This window comes from Aquarana catesbeiana, linkage group LG02 (assembly GCF_042186555.1).
Source record: "Aquarana catesbeiana isolate 2022-GZ linkage group LG02, ASM4218655v1, whole genome shotgun sequence".
NCBI lineage: Eukaryota > Metazoa > Chordata > Amphibia > Anura > Ranidae > Aquarana > Aquarana catesbeiana.
The window spans coordinates 554,395,144-554,412,963 of NC_133325.1; the positions used below are offsets into that span (position 1 = coordinate 554,395,144).

At 41.1% G+C, this 17,820-nt stretch overlaps 1 protein-coding gene across 2 annotated transcripts in view; it reads right to left on the minus strand.

Annotated features, from left to right (window-relative positions):
- CACNA1S (calcium voltage-gated channel subunit alpha1 S) overlaps positions 1 to 17,820 on the minus strand; it is a 243,247-nt gene that overhangs the window by 64,412 nt on the left and 161,015 nt on the right. Inside the window, exons 28-30 of one of the 2 annotated variants that reach the window (XM_073615975.1) lie at positions 17,167 to 17,277; positions 14,498 to 14,581; positions 13,636 to 13,695 (exon numbers count right to left, since the gene is read on the minus strand). In XM_073615975.1, coding sequence (XP_073472076.1) covers positions 13,636 to 13,695; positions 14,498 to 14,581; positions 17,167 to 17,277 — 255 coding nt within the window. The remainder of the gene's footprint in view (positions 1 to 13,635; positions 13,696 to 14,497; positions 14,582 to 17,166; positions 17,278 to 17,820) is intronic. The other variant, XM_073615976.1, reaches the window with a different exon arrangement.

Here is a 17,820-nt window from a genome sequence, read left to right on the forward strand (position 1 = left end):
CAGGAAGGAGACTGTCGGCAACACTTTTTTGCATGCGGACAACTTCCATCCTGAGCCATTAAAGAAGTCCATACCTTTCAGTCACTTTTTATGATGAAGACACAATTGCACTACGTTTGAAGCTTTCCAACAGGAAGCTGATGAATTAAGCAAGAGGGTACTAATTAGAGGTTACACTAAATCTTCTCTCAGGAAGAACAAAGAACAAAAATACACAAGATCTGTTTTTTAAAGCCAAGAAAAACAAACAAGATGATGTTACTAGGATGATCATTCGATACTCCAATGAACATGCAGACGTGAGGAAAATTCTTTTTAAGCATTGGTCAACTCTCACGGAGGATCCAATGCTTAAAGGTTTAGTCACTCCACATCCACAAATCACTTTCAGGAAGGCGGGATCCATTGAGAGATGCTCACACAAAGTCCTTATGGAGCCTGCTCTTTTTGTGAAGTGATTGGGAAGAGGACCTTCTTTACTCTACCAAATGGCTAGCGTTTTCGTGTCAAAGAGTTTGCAAATTGCAAGACGCAGGGTGTTGTCTAATTGTTACAATGTTCTTGCGTGCCTCTTATGTAGGCAAGACACGACAGGAGCTTGGACAACGAGTTAGTCAACATATGCATAGTATGCGTCTTGGCAATCTGTACCTTCCCCTTGGCAGACATGTGGTCAAGAGGCATGGATACAGGATGCCAAAGGTGAATTTTACGGTGCTGGATCGAGTACATATTCCAGTCAGGGGAGGGGACTGGAACAAGATTCTACTCCAGCGCGAAATGCGCTGGATTAGATATCTAAATGCCACTACCCCCTGGTTTAAATGAGGCAGAATGCTTCAGACCCTTTTTAGAGGGTTCAGTTCTGGGAAAACTGAGGTTCAGGAATCCATCATATCATTGTTTTGAATGTATGACCTTTAAGTTTATTCAGTTTTAGACCAGATCTTGTTATGCCTCTAGTCATGTCAGCCGTGGTTTGTCTGTGAATTTTTTGATAATACCCTTTTGTCTGATATTCAGGCGAAATATAGACAACCTATAATTGATTGACATACTTGGCCAACTTTTGGGCCAATCTATTTGGCCCTTATGTTATTTGGGTTGTTATTTGGCTGATTTCTTGGCTGTTTTCTGTCCTTTTGATATATTTATCTGTCCTGCTCCCCCACCTTGGAAGTCTTCCTTATCCATGTGTCCTGTGTGTTGAATTTCAAGTGGCTATATCTATTGGGGTTTTGTATACTATTTAATTAAGCCTATCAACCATGTTTTTGTGTTTTTGTGGCTTTATATATATTTTGTATTATTATTCTTTTTTTGATTTGTAATGGGGGGGGGGGGGGGCATTTCCCTTCGTCAATATGGTCATCTGTTTGTCTGCAAGTCTCATCGCATATCCAGCACATTCAAGCCCATATGCTTCAGATGCATCTGGGCTATTTTTTCTTCTCAGTCTTTTAGGGACTTTTTTATAATTCCCTTACTTACTGGGTAGAATTTTTGTGCATTGGTGGTTTTAGTTTTTCCTTTTGGGCCCCTCGAGCTTCCATTCCTGGATATGTATGTCCATTTTTGGAGTGGAGCTTGGCACCTTTATGTGTTGAGGATTTTTCCTCTCACACTAATTCCCCTCAGCCTGGCCGGTGGACTGCGTTCACCCTTTTGTGATGCATGTCACGTCTTTCAGCTTAAGCGGGTTGCACCATTACGCTCATTCCATTGCTAATGGATTTGTTGTGCAGCATCTTTGTTGCCATGCGACGTAATCTATTCTTGTTGTCGCCGTCTGTGCGGTGACGCCACTCGCCACACGACATACTAAGTCTGTGCGTTTTGCCGATGCGTGACACATTGCGTCCCTAAGTGCGCGGTGCATGGGGCATCACAGTCGCCATGCCATGTGGCAACAGCAATTGGCGGTCCACATGGGGATATATAAGGAAGACGCCGGGGCGCTTTAGCGCCATTCCTTCCTTCATCATTCCGCCATGAAGGTTTTTCAGTCAGACGGATTCTGTCTATGGGGTTTTTTTGTCAACAACCCAGTTTGGATTGAAATTGTTGTGGTCACCACTTCTCTCTCATCCTGTTGGGCTTAACATATACGAGATTTGGTCTAAGTAAGTATTTGCTTCACAATCTACATGCATGTTTTTGTGCCTTTCTCCTAGTATTGGGGGCACTTTGTCTCAGAGATTTGGTAATTCCCTCATTGCAGGGTCTCCCCCATCCCTGGGATTGGTGGTCTCCGCTTACAAGGTTGGCTCCCCCTTTCTCTTGGTGGTTCAGGGGTGCTCCCAGGGGATGCACAGTGATATGTAAGATATACTACGTAATGGCTATACAAATTATCATATCCTTCCCTTTTTCTTTCCCAGTCTTTCCAATTGGAAATTTTTGGGTCTCTCCCCTGTTCTTTGGTTTTCTGGCGCCTTTTTGGGAATTGTTCAGTGACCCCCATATGCGATGAAAGACGTATTTTCTGCAGACTGAAAGTTGATTATGAGCCTTGAAGGAATGCCTTTTTCAATATAATATTGATATGTAAGTTTTTTACTTTGTAAATATTAAAATGTTCTTTATGACCCATACTTTTGTATGAGGTTTTCAATTTTGTATTCATATCCTACTCTGTATTTTCAGAAGTGGCATCAGTCAGAAGAAGATTATTTTCATACATATATTGAAATGCGTTGGATACCCCCACTACCCATCATCATTCAATTATTCTATGGATGGTATTCTGTGTGTAGTGGGTTGATGCCATTTGTGTTATATTCTGTAATATGATACATGTACATGTGTGTTTTTTCTGTTTTTGAATTCCTTTGGGAAAATGTTTTTATCTTGCTAATATTGTATTAATACATTTTTAACTCTTTTATGAAAATACTATCTTTATTGTTTACAATTGCCCTTAAAATCCCATTCATGAGGTATTTCGTATTTCTAGTCTAAATTCTGTGCTTGGTAACCTTGCTATTGGTACTGGCTCAGAAATGTTCTTTGGTAAAAACAGTTCTAACCAAAGTGAGTATTATTGCACAATTATGGACATCAGCATCTCTCTTTTAAGTTTAGGTTAATTGCATTAATGACCATTCATCTATATTATGAGATCTAAACCATGTTAATGAGATCATCAGCCATACCATGAACTGAACTGAAAAAGTAAACAAACCCATGCACAAAAATATAATTTCCTTATAAATTATGTACAGGATTAAATATGATATCTCGTAAAAACACTCATAGCGTATGGTGAAACTGTCCACCATAATAAAAACTTAAAGCTGCACTCCAGCCAGGAAGATATCAATTCTATTAACACGGTACTTGCCTATCTTCTTTGCAAAAATATCATCCATTTCTTCTTGCAGTCCATTTTAGAACTTTTTTGTATCAACCAAATAGGTCCCTCTTTTATATGCTGTCTTCCTGTTTGTGCAACCTGATTATCCTGTTTTCTCCCTATGGAGAAATAGCTTCCAGTTGTGTTTCCTCCTAGTTGTAGTATTCAGAAGGAGAAGTCTTTACAGCACATTTCCTTCTGTGGAGGGTACATTCAGTTACAACTTGCCCACATGCACTGAATGGCAGCTATGCCTATCTTGTCAGCACAGCCTATTGTGAATTCCCAATAAATGATGGGAAATGTAACGCTTATTTCCCTCTGCAGATGTGATGTGTGGCACCAAAATATGTCCTCCCCTGGTGCTGAGGAAAAGTGCATTTTCTCAAAAAGCTGGTGACAGCCCTGTCATAGATCTGCGGGAGCTGTTACATGCTCTCATCAAGAGTGCCTGACTATGATTGCCCTTTACATCCACCTCCGCAATTCATAGAAGCCATATTACAGCTTCTATGAATGAAACACAATCTATAAATAAAGGAGGTGGACCTTTTATTCAGCTGCCCATCCTACATTCATTGATCGTACTCATTCGCAGAAGCGATAGTACGGCAACTACGGATAGAGGAGGTGGGCATAGTTGGCACGCTAGATGAGAGCCTGTGACAGCTCCCTCAGGGCCGTTAGCCCCCCACTACAGCAACGGGGTAGGGGGGATTGGATAAGGAAGATCTTGACTAAATTAGGAGACAGCAGCACAAGGGACACCTCACACTGATAGTAAGTAATGTCTCCTGTGCTGATTTTTTTAAAACTAAATTGGGCTTTAAAGTGGAACTACTCTGAATCTGAGCACCACAAGCCAAAAACCCTATTTTCATTCTTTTTCAACATTTAAAGCAAACTCTCCCATCCATCCATGTCTCAACGCTTTATTTTGCTGAGGTACCAGTTTGAAAAACATCCCCCTAGCACTTCTAGTTGTGGCCATCTTGAGTAAGGGCAAATGATTCATGTAGCATTTACTTCCTGGAATCCATCTGCCCTTAGCTAAAGCATGCAGGCAGGATAGAGTGCTTAGCTGAGAAAACTCCTCTTCTTCTTCTGAAGACTCCTGGGGTGCATGCTATCATTTGTCTAGGCATGAAAAGCAGGAAGTAACTGAAGAAATGTAAAAAAAAGTTTAAAACAAGTAAATATAATATACTTTACTATCCTATCTATTTACTAATGGTAGCAGCATAAGGATTAAAAATAGTCAATGTTGAATGATTGAAGTTTAACTTTAAAAGTAGTATAAATATCCAAACAGTAACAAAAGTCTCAAAAGAAGAAGGCAAAAAATATAAAAGAAGGTTTGTTGATGACAATGATTTTGAAAGCATAAGAAAATGGTATGATAGTTCATGCTGACTTATATCTTGCATACTGGAGGTAAATATGCATTTTATGCAAGGAAACAAGAGGCGTGAAATCAATATTGGGTAGATTGAATCCCAGGCTAGGGATTTTTTTTGCCCTTTTTCCATTTACCGGGTTAGCTGTGCAAGGTGATCTCTAATTACATTATTTTGTCTACAATCCGTTCCAGCTCTGCCATGTAAAAGCAACAATACAAATTAAACTAGATTTGTATTTTTTCCCAAAATTTGTCCAGGCGCTTGTATGCTTTACAAGCACCTTGTTTGTTTTTTGGCTTTGTCGATAGTTTTCAGTCTTCATCCTAAAAAATCCTTCTGTCTTACATCAATCCTTTCTTCAGTAAACATTGAAAAAAATGCTCTAAACATTTCATGGGAAATGACTGAGCTAACATCCCTGCTGGACACGAGATCCTCCAGTATACAATGGTGACATCTGTGTCACAGATTTCTCCAAAGACTTCCATTTACTCAATCATGTTTTTTCAGCTGCTTGTTTTCCACCCAGCATCAAAGTGTAATGTTGTTACATTTCAGGTCAGTGTCCTCCTGGCTCTGATTCCAATAATGACGCAAGAATGGTTGTGTTAATAAAAGCTTAATGTGCAACTGCAGGCAAACGGCTAAATGCACAGATGAAATACATATATGTGAACAGTTTTACCTGCCAAAAATATAATTTTGTTCAACCAGATCCAAATGCTTTTGCTGCACACTATACAAGGTTCTATTGATTTTTCTCCATTGCAGACAAAGCAATGTAGTTTGGCCAAAGCTGTGATTGGATAGCGGAGGAACAGCGGCTCGCTGATAATAGTCTAAGTGCTCTCTCCTCCATTGATGAACTAAATTTTTTATATTTACAGAACTGTGTTAGAACAGTGGCAGCATCAGGTACTACTGCATATCGGACTACTGCTACCCATCCGATCGTGTAACAGAAGTGACGTTCCAACCAAAAAAATACTTACTGCGCATGCACCATGCGTTCCACGGAGATATGCATTCCAAACACTTCATGATCTGATGGGTTGCGGTAATCTGATAGAACACCCATGCGGACATCTTACTACACCCAAATACGTTCTTGAATTTCAGAGTAATTTTTGCAATAAAGTGAGTGTATATAAATAAATATAGTATATTGATATCTGTGATGCTGTTTGGATGTTTAATTTTGAAAGTCTAAAGGTTTAGTGCTGAGCAGTGTGGGGTGAACCAACATGTCCAGCTTCTTTCAAAATGTAACACCCAAACAGCATTACAAATGTCAATATACTATATTTATATACGCTCACTTTATTGCTAAAATTACTCTGAAATTCAAGACGTAGCTGGGTGTAGTAAAATGTCCGCATGGGTGTTCTATCAGATTACCGCTACCCGTCAGATCATAAAGTGTTTGAAACGCATATCGCCGTGGAACGCATAGCGCATTCGCAGTAAGTATTTTTTGGTCAGAACGTCACTTCCGTTACATAATCTGATGGGTAGCAGTAATCTGATAGAACACCACCTCCTCTGCCAGTCTGAATGCTGATGGTTACAAGAGAATAGTACAAAGACTGTATAAGATGCTATTAAACATATACTTAAAGTGGGGTTCCACCCAAAAAAAAAAACTACATGAAAAATCCTAAAAAAAATACAAAAAAAATTTGGATATTTTTTTTTTTTTTTTACTCACCTCTAAATGCCTGTTGCTAGGGGGTCCCTCGTAGTCTGCCTCTTTCAGTGCCTGGGCTGGTGACATCACTTCCATCTCAGCACAGGAAGGGCTCAGCTCTGCTCCCTCCCTCCTGTCAATCATCTGGGACCCATTACAGGTCCCAGGTGACTGAGCGGCCAATCACGGCTTCGATCCCCCGCATCGCTGGACCCTGGGACAGGTAAGTGTCCAATTAAAAGTCAGCAGCTGCAGTATTTATTTTTTTTTGACTGGCCCTCCTCTTTAAGCATTTATAATATATTTATTCTTTACACCTGTCTAGACTTTTAAAGTCTTTTTTTTTTTTTAGATTTTAAGTGAAATTGTGCCAATACAGAATAATGAACTGCTTTTGTTGAATTGCATCGGAATGAGGACAAAAAGCCCCGTGTAACTCCAGCTCACAACTTTGAGCTTATACAGGGCTGAAGACTCTCTCCTTGCCCCCCCCCCCCCCCATGTTACAGCACTGGTTACCAGAGTGGTTCATCACTAAGCATCAGTGCTGCTTGTGGGAAAAGGACAATAAGGCACACATGCTCTGAAAACATGGTATCTATTCAAGAAAGACACTTTTTTTTGTGGAATACCAGAAAGATGGGAAAGTTGAGTATATGCAATGGGGTAGGGTGGTCTTGGTTCTTTGCCTTGCATGGGTAAAACACAGATTCACCTCAAAATGACTAGTAATAGTTACTGTACATAGTTAGTCAGGGTGATATAAGACCCATATCCATCAAGTGCAGCCAAAATAAACTTAAAAAAAAAAACTTGCACCCTTAGAACATAAATCTGCAAATCTGGAGGCTCAAACTAAGAACAGTTAAGTTTACTAGAAAAGAACACAGCATTGTGAAGTACTTTCATGGCTGATAAACCTAATCTGTTGCTGTTTCATCAGATTCTTCAATAAAGATGGCCTGTTGCTCATATATGACTGTTATTATACTTCTGTGAGGAAGAGTAATTGTGTACTCCCCAATACAGAGGAGCTTGTTTTTATCACAAAAGGGTTAGTTGTCCTAAAATCCTCCCCCCTATATTTTATAAGGAAACCATTATGATTATGTAGGGAAAGAAGTCGTTTAGGAGGTATTTTCAATAGCATCAAGTTCCTAAATAGGTGTATTTTTTTTGGACTATACATCTCTGGCACAGAAAGAGGACCCACACCGTCCTCTTTGCTCCTCAAAAGACCTTTTGCTCTCTAGCTCCCTTGTCACCTCCTTCCGTGCTCACCTCCAATACTTCTCCAGAGCCTCTTCTATCCTCTGGAACGCCGTACCCCAATCTATCTGGCTGTCTATTACTCTCATCTCTTTGGCAAAGCCTATCCCGACATTACCTAACATGAACTTTCTCCACACAGTTCTTACATTATTGTATCATGTGCCCTTTTCTTTAAAACTGTATGTTCTTCTGAGCAGGACCCTAATAACCTGTTTGTCTTTAACCCTTTCTGCCAATGCCCCCTGGTGCTTTAAAAGAATCTAAATGCCAGGAGGTAGAGGCAGGCATTCTGATCATGTCACCACTGTGATTGGCTGTCACAGCAGTCACATGATCAGAAGGTCCTGATTGCAAGCTTCCATTTAGAGCTTTCAGTGACAATTTATCTACTGAGCTGGGAGCGAGGAGTGAGCGCACACTCAGCACAGAAATCTATTTCCTATGGACACGTAAATGCGGCTGCTTGGTGTTTAAGCGCACCCGCCCAGAGGCTGCATATATGCGTACAGCCAGTGGGAACAGGTTAAAACCACTTGCCGACCGGGCCATAGTCGAAAGACGTCTGCAGCGCGGTCGGCTAGTTCTGGGTGGACGTCCATGGACGTCCTCCCAGAATACTGCTCTCGCGCGCCCCCTGGGGCGCGCACCCGAGAACTTCCGTGACCGCCGGGTCCATAGGACCTGGCGCATCACGGATCACGGTAAACGGCCGCTAATCGCGGCCGTTTACCATGTGATCGCTCCGTCAAATGACGGAGCGATCACATGTCAACAGACCGGCGTCATGTCATGACGCCGGTTCATCCCTCCCCTCTGTGTACCGATCGGTACAGTGTGAGAGGAGAGGGGGAGGGATCGGATGGCAGCACCGCTGTGGGCTGCATGTGTAGTGCCCACAGCGGTGCTCAGTGACAATTGCTGTCACATCCATCCATCCCTCCATGCTCAGCCATCCCTGCAATACTCTGCATAATACTCTGCATAATACCCTGCAATACTCTGCATAATACTCTGCATAATACTCTGCATAATACCCTGCAATACTCTGCATAATACCCTGCAATACTCTGCATAATACCCTGCATAATACCCTGCAATACTCTGCATAATACCCTGCAATACTCTGCATAATAGCCTGCAATGCTCTGCATAATACTCTGCATAATACCCTGCAATACTCTGCATAATACCCTGCAATACTCTGCATAATACTCTGCATAATACCCTGCAATACTCTGCATAATATCCTGCAATACTCTGCATAATAGCCTGCAATGCTCTGCATAATACTCTGCATAATACCCTGCAATACTCTGCATAATACCCTGCAATACTCTGCATAATAGCCTGCAATACTCTGCATAATACTCTGCATAATACCCTGCAATACTCTGCATAATACCCTGCAATACTCTGCATAATAGCCTGCAATACTCTGCATAATACTCTGCATAATACTCTGCATAATACCCTGCAATACTCTGCATAATAGCCTGCAATACTCTGCATAATACTCTGCATAATACTCTGCATAATACTCTGCATAATTCCCTGCAATACTCTGCATAATACTCTGCATAATACTCTGCATAATACTCTGCATAATACCCTGCAATTCTCTGCATAATAGCCTGCAATACTCTGCATAATAGCCTGCAATACTCTGCATAATAGCCTGCATAATACCCTGCAATACTCTGCATAATACCCTGCAATACTCTGCATAATACCCCGCACTACTCTGCAATATACCCGGCACTACCCTGCAATATACCCTGCAATACTCTGCAATACTCTGCAATTTTTAACCAGTTCCCGCCCACAGTCATATGACGTCCTTGACTTTGAGCGGGGATATCTGAATGATGGTTGCAGCTACAGGCATCATTCAGATATCAGCTTTTTCAGCCGGCGATTTCCTACACCATAAGAATGATCATAGCAGCTGTTCCACTGCTTGATCGTTCTTATGGGAGGCGAGAGGGGACGCCCCCCCCTTCCCGCCACCCTCCGGTGCTTCTACCGACTCACCGCTAGATCGAAGCCAAGATCGTTTTTTTTTTTGTTTTTTTTTCAGGCTTCCCAGCCTAGAGGTGAGATGTGGGGTCTTATTGACCCCATATCTCACTGTAAAGAGGACCTGTCATGCCATATTCCTATTACAAGGATGTTTACATTCCTTGTAATAGAAATAAAAGTGATCAAAAAAATTTTGGGGGGGAAAAAAGTGTCAAACTAAAATAAATAAAGTAAAATAAACAATAAAAAAAAAAAAAAAAAAATTTAAAGTGCCCCTGTCCGTGTGCTCACATGCAGAAGCGAACACTTACGTAAGTCCCGCCCACATATGAAAACAGTGTTCAAACCACACATATGAGGTATCACTGCGAACGTTGGAGCGAGAGCAATAATTTTGGCCCTAGACCTCCTGTGTAACTCAAAACATGTAACCAGTAAAAAATTTTAAAGCGTCACCTATGGAGATTTTTAAGTAGCGACGTTTGGCACCATTCCACGAGCGTGTGCAATTTTGAAGGGTGACATGTTAGGTATCTATTTACTCGGCGTAACTTCATCTTTCACATTATGCAAAAACATTGGGCTAACTTTACTGTTTTGTTTTTTTTTAAAGCACAAAACTGTTTTTTTTTCCCCAAAAAACGCGTTCGAAAAATTGCTGCGCAAATACCGTGTGAGATAAAAAGTTGCAACAACCGCTATTGTATTCTCTAGGGTCTTTGCTAAAAAAATATATATAATGTTTTGGGGTTCTATGTAATTTTCTAGCAAATAAATGATGATTTTTACATGTAGGAGAGAAATGTCAGAATTGGCCTGGGTGCTCCAGAACGCCTGAAGGTGCTCCCCTGCATGTTGGGCCTCTGTATGTGGCCACGCATGTGGTATCGCCATACTCGGGAGTAATAGCAGAATGTGTTTTGGGGTGTCATTTGTTGTATGCATATGCTGTGTGTGAGAAATAACCTTCTAATATGACAATTTTGTGAAAAAAAAAAAAGAAAAAAAAAAAATCTTGATTTTGCAAAGAATTGTGGGAAAAGATGACAATTTCAAAAAAACTCACCATGCATCTTTTCAAATACCTTGGAATGTCTTATTTCCAAATAGGGGTCATTTGGGGGGTATTTGTACTTTTCTGGCATGTTAGGGTCTCAAGAAATTTGATAGGCCGTCAGTACTTCAGGTGTGATCAATTTTCAGACATTCGCACCATAGCTTTTGGACTCTCTAACATTCACAAAGACCAAATAATATACACCAAGTTGTACTTATTTTTACCAAAGATATGTAGCAGTATAAATTTTGGCCAAAATTTCCAAAGAAAAATTACTAATTTGCTAAATTTTATAACAGAAACAAAGAAAAATTCATTTTTTTACCAAATTTTCAGTCTTTTTTCTTTTATAGCGCAAAAAATAAAAACCCAACGGTGACTAAATACCACCAAAAAAAAGCTCTATTTGTGTGAAAAAAAGGACAAAAATTTCATATGGGTAAAGTGTTGTATGACTGAGTAATTGTCATTCAAAGTGTGAGAGCACCGAAAGCTGAAAATTGGTCTGGTTAGGAAGGGGGTTTAAGTGCCCAGTGGTCAAGTGGTTAATTAGATTGTACTGTCACCCTTTATAATTGTAAAGTGCTATAGAAACGTTATGCATTTCTGATGATCTATATGATAAAACTAATAAAAAGAAGTTTGTTGCCAAAGCATACAAAGAAAAGGAAAAGAGCGCACGGCCTCCCTAACTCTCAGCTAGCAGCCCTTCCGGGGGAGGGAGTTCTATTTTTTCACTGCTCTAACAGTAAAGAAACCTTTTACAATCTATGTGTAGCACCCTGGGGTTTAGTCAGGGAGCTCCTCACAAATTTTCTTGCCAGGAGTAGTTATCTTGGTCAATTGATAGAGATCTATTGATTTCTCTCTAAGTTTGGCCTTGTTGCACTTTTCTCTTCTACTACTAGGTGGCTGGGTACTTGGTTGTACTAGATACGAGAAGGGCAACCCAAGGTCAGGTTATGGGTTTATGGGGTAACTCAGCCAATGGGCAGGGGTTTTCTTCAATCCCTTGGCCTGCTGGGGGAGCCTATATATTCGGGTGAGGTCAGGTGATCTCTGTTCTGTGACACCTGAACGGCTGTCTGGGTGGACATGTGTCGTACAACCCCGGGCTGCTAGGCCCTCAGATTGGGCCTATCCTGGGGGCATCTGGCTGCCGGGCTGTGTAAGGGCCTATCCAGAAGTAATGAGAGCAGTGCAGGATTGGGATTGCAGCTTGCAGTCCAACCAGAGGCGACAGTTCTGCCGGCCGAAGAGCCTGTCAGTGGTCGGAGAAGGGAAGCTGTCACCACAAAGGGACCAACCACCTTTACCAGGGACCACAGTGAGTGACTGAAGCAAGTACGGGAACCACGTTCTCACTGAAAGGGCACGGTGGAGAATTGGGAAACTTCAGGCGGCGATCAAGTCAGGGACCCAGCCCGCTGAGGAGACGCTTGCAGAGCAGCCTTGTGAGTCAAGCCAGGAAACGAGCCAGTTAGCAGGGGTAAAGCTTAAGAAGTATCTGGAGTGCCAAGCTAGGGACCCAGCAGAGAAGTGGGGTTACGTTTGATGGGATACCACTGCAAACCTTGGAGGAGCTCAAGGGATTCAGAGTCAGTGAATCAGAGGGTCCGGTGAGAGACCGGGAGCTCAGTGTCGAAGAGCTACAAGAAGCAGTTGTAGTGATGTTGAAAGGACTGTTACGTTTCAGTTAGGAACTGTTAAAGATTGTTGCCATAGGAGACAGCATTCCTGCAAGTGCAGATGTGGCTTCTTGCTGGGGCCTTTCCCTGCACGGCTGTTCTCTTATTGAAGTCTGCCAATTGAATTTGCAACTACCCAAGGGTGTCCTGGCCCTAACCATCTTTCCTCCAAAAATATAAAAAGGACTGCTAAGAGAAATATAGCCTCTCTTACATCCAAGAAGTGTCTGGCGCCCAATAACTCTGTCCACCTTGCACCCACTATGCCTCACAACCCACCACATACAGAAGGATGTCAGCTATCTTTGGCTTGGAAAGTTCTCATTAGACTGGACAAGGCCAGAGACCTTGCTACATATGGTTCAACCTCTTTTCTTCTAACCTTAAATCGTGGTCACATGTCCTGCTCAGGGACCTTAGAGTAGATAGTTTATTAAAGCTACTGGAGTAACCTTTGATACATTATTATATAATGCTGAGAAAGGCTAATCTTTCAACTTCACTGAAGCATTATTAGTTCAAAATTCTTTTTTTTCTTAAAATTCTTGTAGTCCCTTACAGCTGATATGCACAAAGAACAAGCAAACGATTGACTTACTTATATCATTTGCAGGAGAAACGAAAATAAAACTACATACATCAAATGTCATTGATTAGACAATGATACTCTTGCTAATGATGTTGACAAGGTTAAAAATGAATCATGAAATTTGGAAATGTGTCATTATACAGGTTTTAAATGTAGGTCAGAAAATGAATGAAGGTCTAATTAGTGAAGGTTAAGAATACTATACATTTTTTTTAATTTTGAAAATATTTGAAGTATTCCTGACAATTGCTCCAAAAATTTTCAAATATTAACTTTCTCTTTAATACCACCTACAGTACACATACTCCATGCAGGTATGTAAAATGTAGCAAGTCAGTGGTATAGAATATGTTAACTGGTCAACTATCACAGATGGATACACCCTAGTAATGGTATAGAAGCAATGAGAGGAGCAAAAGAACATGAGGTTTTGCCGCAAGTGGCAATATTAAAAGTTGAACATCTAGCATTTCATTAGCAATAAGCAAATTATCTTTCCATTTGCTTGGATAGCACAACAAACACTGGTTCCCTATATGCACAGCAAGCGCATGCAGCTGATATTTACAACACTGGGCTTGCAGCCACCACTGAGACAGTACAGCCCACCGCTGGGAGCAAGGACCGTCTGTAAACAGAAAAACACAGCAAAGCTTAACAGAGAGAGCTATCTATTAATAGAGGGGGACAGCTCATTATAGTAAGATAGGAAGTAGAATAGAGTAGAGTGGGTCACAGAATGATCTAACGTAAAACATCCTGTAGGGAGATAATCAGAACAAGAACATCAAGAGTTTGCCATAAAGAGTATGGGAGAATATAAACAGTCAAAAGCATTTTTTTAGTTGCTCGGTTGATGATATTATACTGTATCGTGCACAGAGACTGAACAAACATATTATTAAATCAAGGGAAAACTGTGAAACAAAATCTAATCAAAAAATGAAAGAGTAATTACTCTAAAATTACAATTACACTGGTTATTATGCCCTATGATAAAAACAGTGATGTGACCATTTACATCACGATAGTGCAAAATCTATTTATTTTTATTTCTGACTTTCATTACCACTTTTGTATTTCTTCTGTCTTCTTATAGGTAACTGGTATGGTATTTCTTCATACGTTGTCACCGTTGGATCCATCAGGCATTTGTGTAAATGTTTAACTACTCACTTTGACGGTGATTTGGTAAAGATTTTCAGGACCAGTGGAGCTGAAAAGTATCCAGTAACATTGCAATCAACTGTTCCTAGCTTTCTGCTTTAGCCTTGGGTAGAGAAAGGCTTAAGATGGCTATAGTTTTACCAATCTTTATCATGTAAACAAGAGGATTGGGTACAGTTTGCCTAGTGAGCCTTTGGAAGAAAGCCCATATACTATATATTCTGTAGTTGTTGAAGCTTGATTAAATGATTACAATTACTCACGTCAATCTCACTTAGAATGACATCGATTACGCTTCCTATAACAATCAGGAAATCAAAGACATTCCAGGGATCTCCAAAGTAGCCCTAAAAGGCAAAAAATAATGCATTATTCACCTAAACCTATTCACAGGGCCGCAGACATGTTTGGCGTGGTAGTGTTCTCCAAGTTGTTTCTATTGTCTGATATAAAAATATATGATAAACATTATATGATAAACATATATTCTGCCTTACATATATGGTAAATTTGTTATGTACATTTATTTTATTGAGTATGGACTTATAGTGTTTTGGACTTATGGGATGTTTGGAACCCACGAAACATGTTGTGTAATAACCACTGAAATTCCCCATTAACATCATTCAAAACATTGGCAACCATCTGTCTTTAAATCAAAGATAAAAGTACATTATTAAAGGGTGGGAAGGTCAAGATTTACTGTGAAACAAATGCTCTTTTAGGCTGCTTTCACACTGATGGGGTTTTGCTGTGTTTTTACCTTTCTTTGAACTCAAGGAAATCTCCTGGAAAAGACTGCCTGTGAAGCTCAGCTAAAACCCTTTCACTAAAGAGTGTCGCAGAGGAGATGTCTCTGGACATTTTCAGTAGGACCTTGGCTAGAGCTCCAGGGGTGCTTGTGCTTTGAGGGTTAGATGCTGCATGGACAGTGACTGATCTTCCAGAGTTACAGATTAGCTGGCTGTCCCTTCTACCCCCAGCAATACTTATGGCTGTTACTGAAGGACTTTGCCAGTGAACCTGTCTTCTAAACCTGCATGTATTTTGGAGTATCCTGCACATTCATCCCTCTCTCCTGTTCAAGTACTGCAATAAAACTTCAAAAAAGACAATCCCTAGACTCAGCCTGTGTTTTTCGGGGGGCTCTAGAGGCTTGTACCTGGGCCTGGCAGCCGCTGAGCAGGTAAGGGAGACCTGTGTATTTCCAGTGGCCCCTTGGGGTTGAGAGTTCCAATTGTAAACATTTAATGGGGTGCACCCATGCTACAGTCATCACAAAACATTTTGTTTTTATTTACAGTGATAAACTGTCTTCATTAAGATTCTCTTTCTCTATGAAAGACCATAGGGAGAAGTGGAAGTCACTTCTTGAGCTTTTGAGCTCTGTAAACAGTCTTTTTCCCTGCCAAAAATCATTGGTTAAACATGTGAAATGGGGGATAAAGTTCATCTTGGAAAATGTAGATATGTAATATGCAACATTTCATATGTACCTAGCTAAAGAATGAAAAAAAGGTAACATTTTTGTTTTTTAACATAATAAATAATACATTAAATATATATAAAACACTATATACAGGGGGTCCCCTAGTTACAAACATCCGACTTACAAAGGACTCCTACTTACAAACGGAGGGAGGCAACAGGAAGTGAGAGGAAATCTACCCCTAGGAAGGGAAATTCACTCCTGTAAGAGCTATTATGGGGAAAAGGTACCTCCACTGATGCTTTATCACCAAGTCTTGTTTCCACAACAACCCAAAATTTTCAAAATCCAATTGTCATTGGGACAGAAAGTGAGGTGAAATCTTCTGAACAGGGGCACAGACAGCAAACAGGGGCATAACTACCACCATAGCGACCCATGCGGGCGCTATGGGGCCCACAGCCGAGTGGGGCCCAGTGAGGATAAGAGCACTGCCAGCACAGTCTCCCAGTCAGGGGAAGAGAGAGGAAAGGAAGAGGTGAGCTGTCCGCATCAGCAGAGAGCTGAATTGCCCGATGTAAGAGCTTTCATTAGAACTTCCAGTGTTCCCGGGGCTCACGTCACATAGCTCCACCTTTTGGCCCGGTGCCTTTGATAGACAGAACGCCGATCCAATGCGGGACATGTGACGTCATCAAAGGCGTTGGGCCATGAGGTGGGGCTATGTGACGATGAGCCCCGGGAAGACAGGAAATTCAAATGAAAGCTGTTACAGCGGGCAATCCCGCTCTCTGCTGATCCGGGTGGCTTGCCTCTTCCTCTGCATAGGTGGGGCTGTATGGGGCACAGGCAGACCAGGCTGTATTGGGCACAGGTCACGCTGTATGGGGCGCAGGTCACGCTGTATGGGGCACAGGTCACGCTGTATTGGGCACAGGTCACGCTGTATTGGGCACAGGTCACGCTGCATTGGGCACAGGTCACGCTGTATGTGGCACAGGTCACACTGCATTGACACTAGGGCAGCTGTGGGGGGGGGGCTGTTTGCAGGGGGGCCCCATACAACATTCTGCTATGGGTCCCTGCTATTTCTAGTTACGCCCCTGACAGCAAAACAAATGTTACAGGGGTGTTAACCTCTCCCTATGCTATCCAAAAAGCTTAAAAATTGTTTTTTTGGCTGGAGCTACTTAAAAAATGTACCTGTTCCGACTTACAAACAGATTCAACTTAAGAACAAACCTACAGTCCCTAACTTGTTTGTAACCCGGGGACCCCCTGTACCGTAGTAACCTACAGAAATAAAAATTCATCATGTACTGGTCTGAGTTCAGCATGTGAATTCAGATTGGCTATGGGTTATGCACTTAAATGAATAAATCTGACAATAAACCTAAACACTAAAATGACAGATATTCTTTCTTGATAACATTAATAATAATGGTCCCAATTTATTGCCTTCTGCGTTTGCTTTATTAAAGTGGGAAATTTCTATAAACTCACCTTTGCTTTAAATGCTGCTAGCTTGAGAAACATTTCTACTGTGAAGATTCCAGTAAAGGCCACATTGAGGATGTCAGACATGTAACTGAACTCTGCCGTCTGCCCATAGTGCTATATAATGACAGAAAACAGCTCAAAGATCTTCATAAACATTAAATGTCACTTTTTAGGTAAACCTGTGACAAATCTTTTCTTGTTAAAGACAACCTTATCTGCAGCTTCCTCAGCCAATCTATTAGTCCCTGAAGCCGCCATCACATTTTATGGTCAAGAATGACGGTCAAAGGCAGGCTTGGAAGCTTGTACATTAAATGTTAGCTTATAGCTTCAGGTGCCTTTATCTTTTGGTCTGCTGATTATTTTGACATGTAGCTGTGACTGGTGGTAACTTCTACCTTTCTTTATCATATGTTCACTTTAGGATGGGTTTGTGCTTTAACAGAAATAACACTGTTGTATAAACCATCCTTTAAAAATTGGGTTTGCTAATGCCAAACGAGCACTATATATTAAATGTTGTACATTTACTTTTTTAACTTAAACCAAAAAAGAAATCTAATTTAAATGGCATGCTAAGTGTTATCATCACTGCCACACTTAAAACTGGGGATATGTTTGTAAGCTTCTTGATTTATTGCTATTAAAGATGAACAT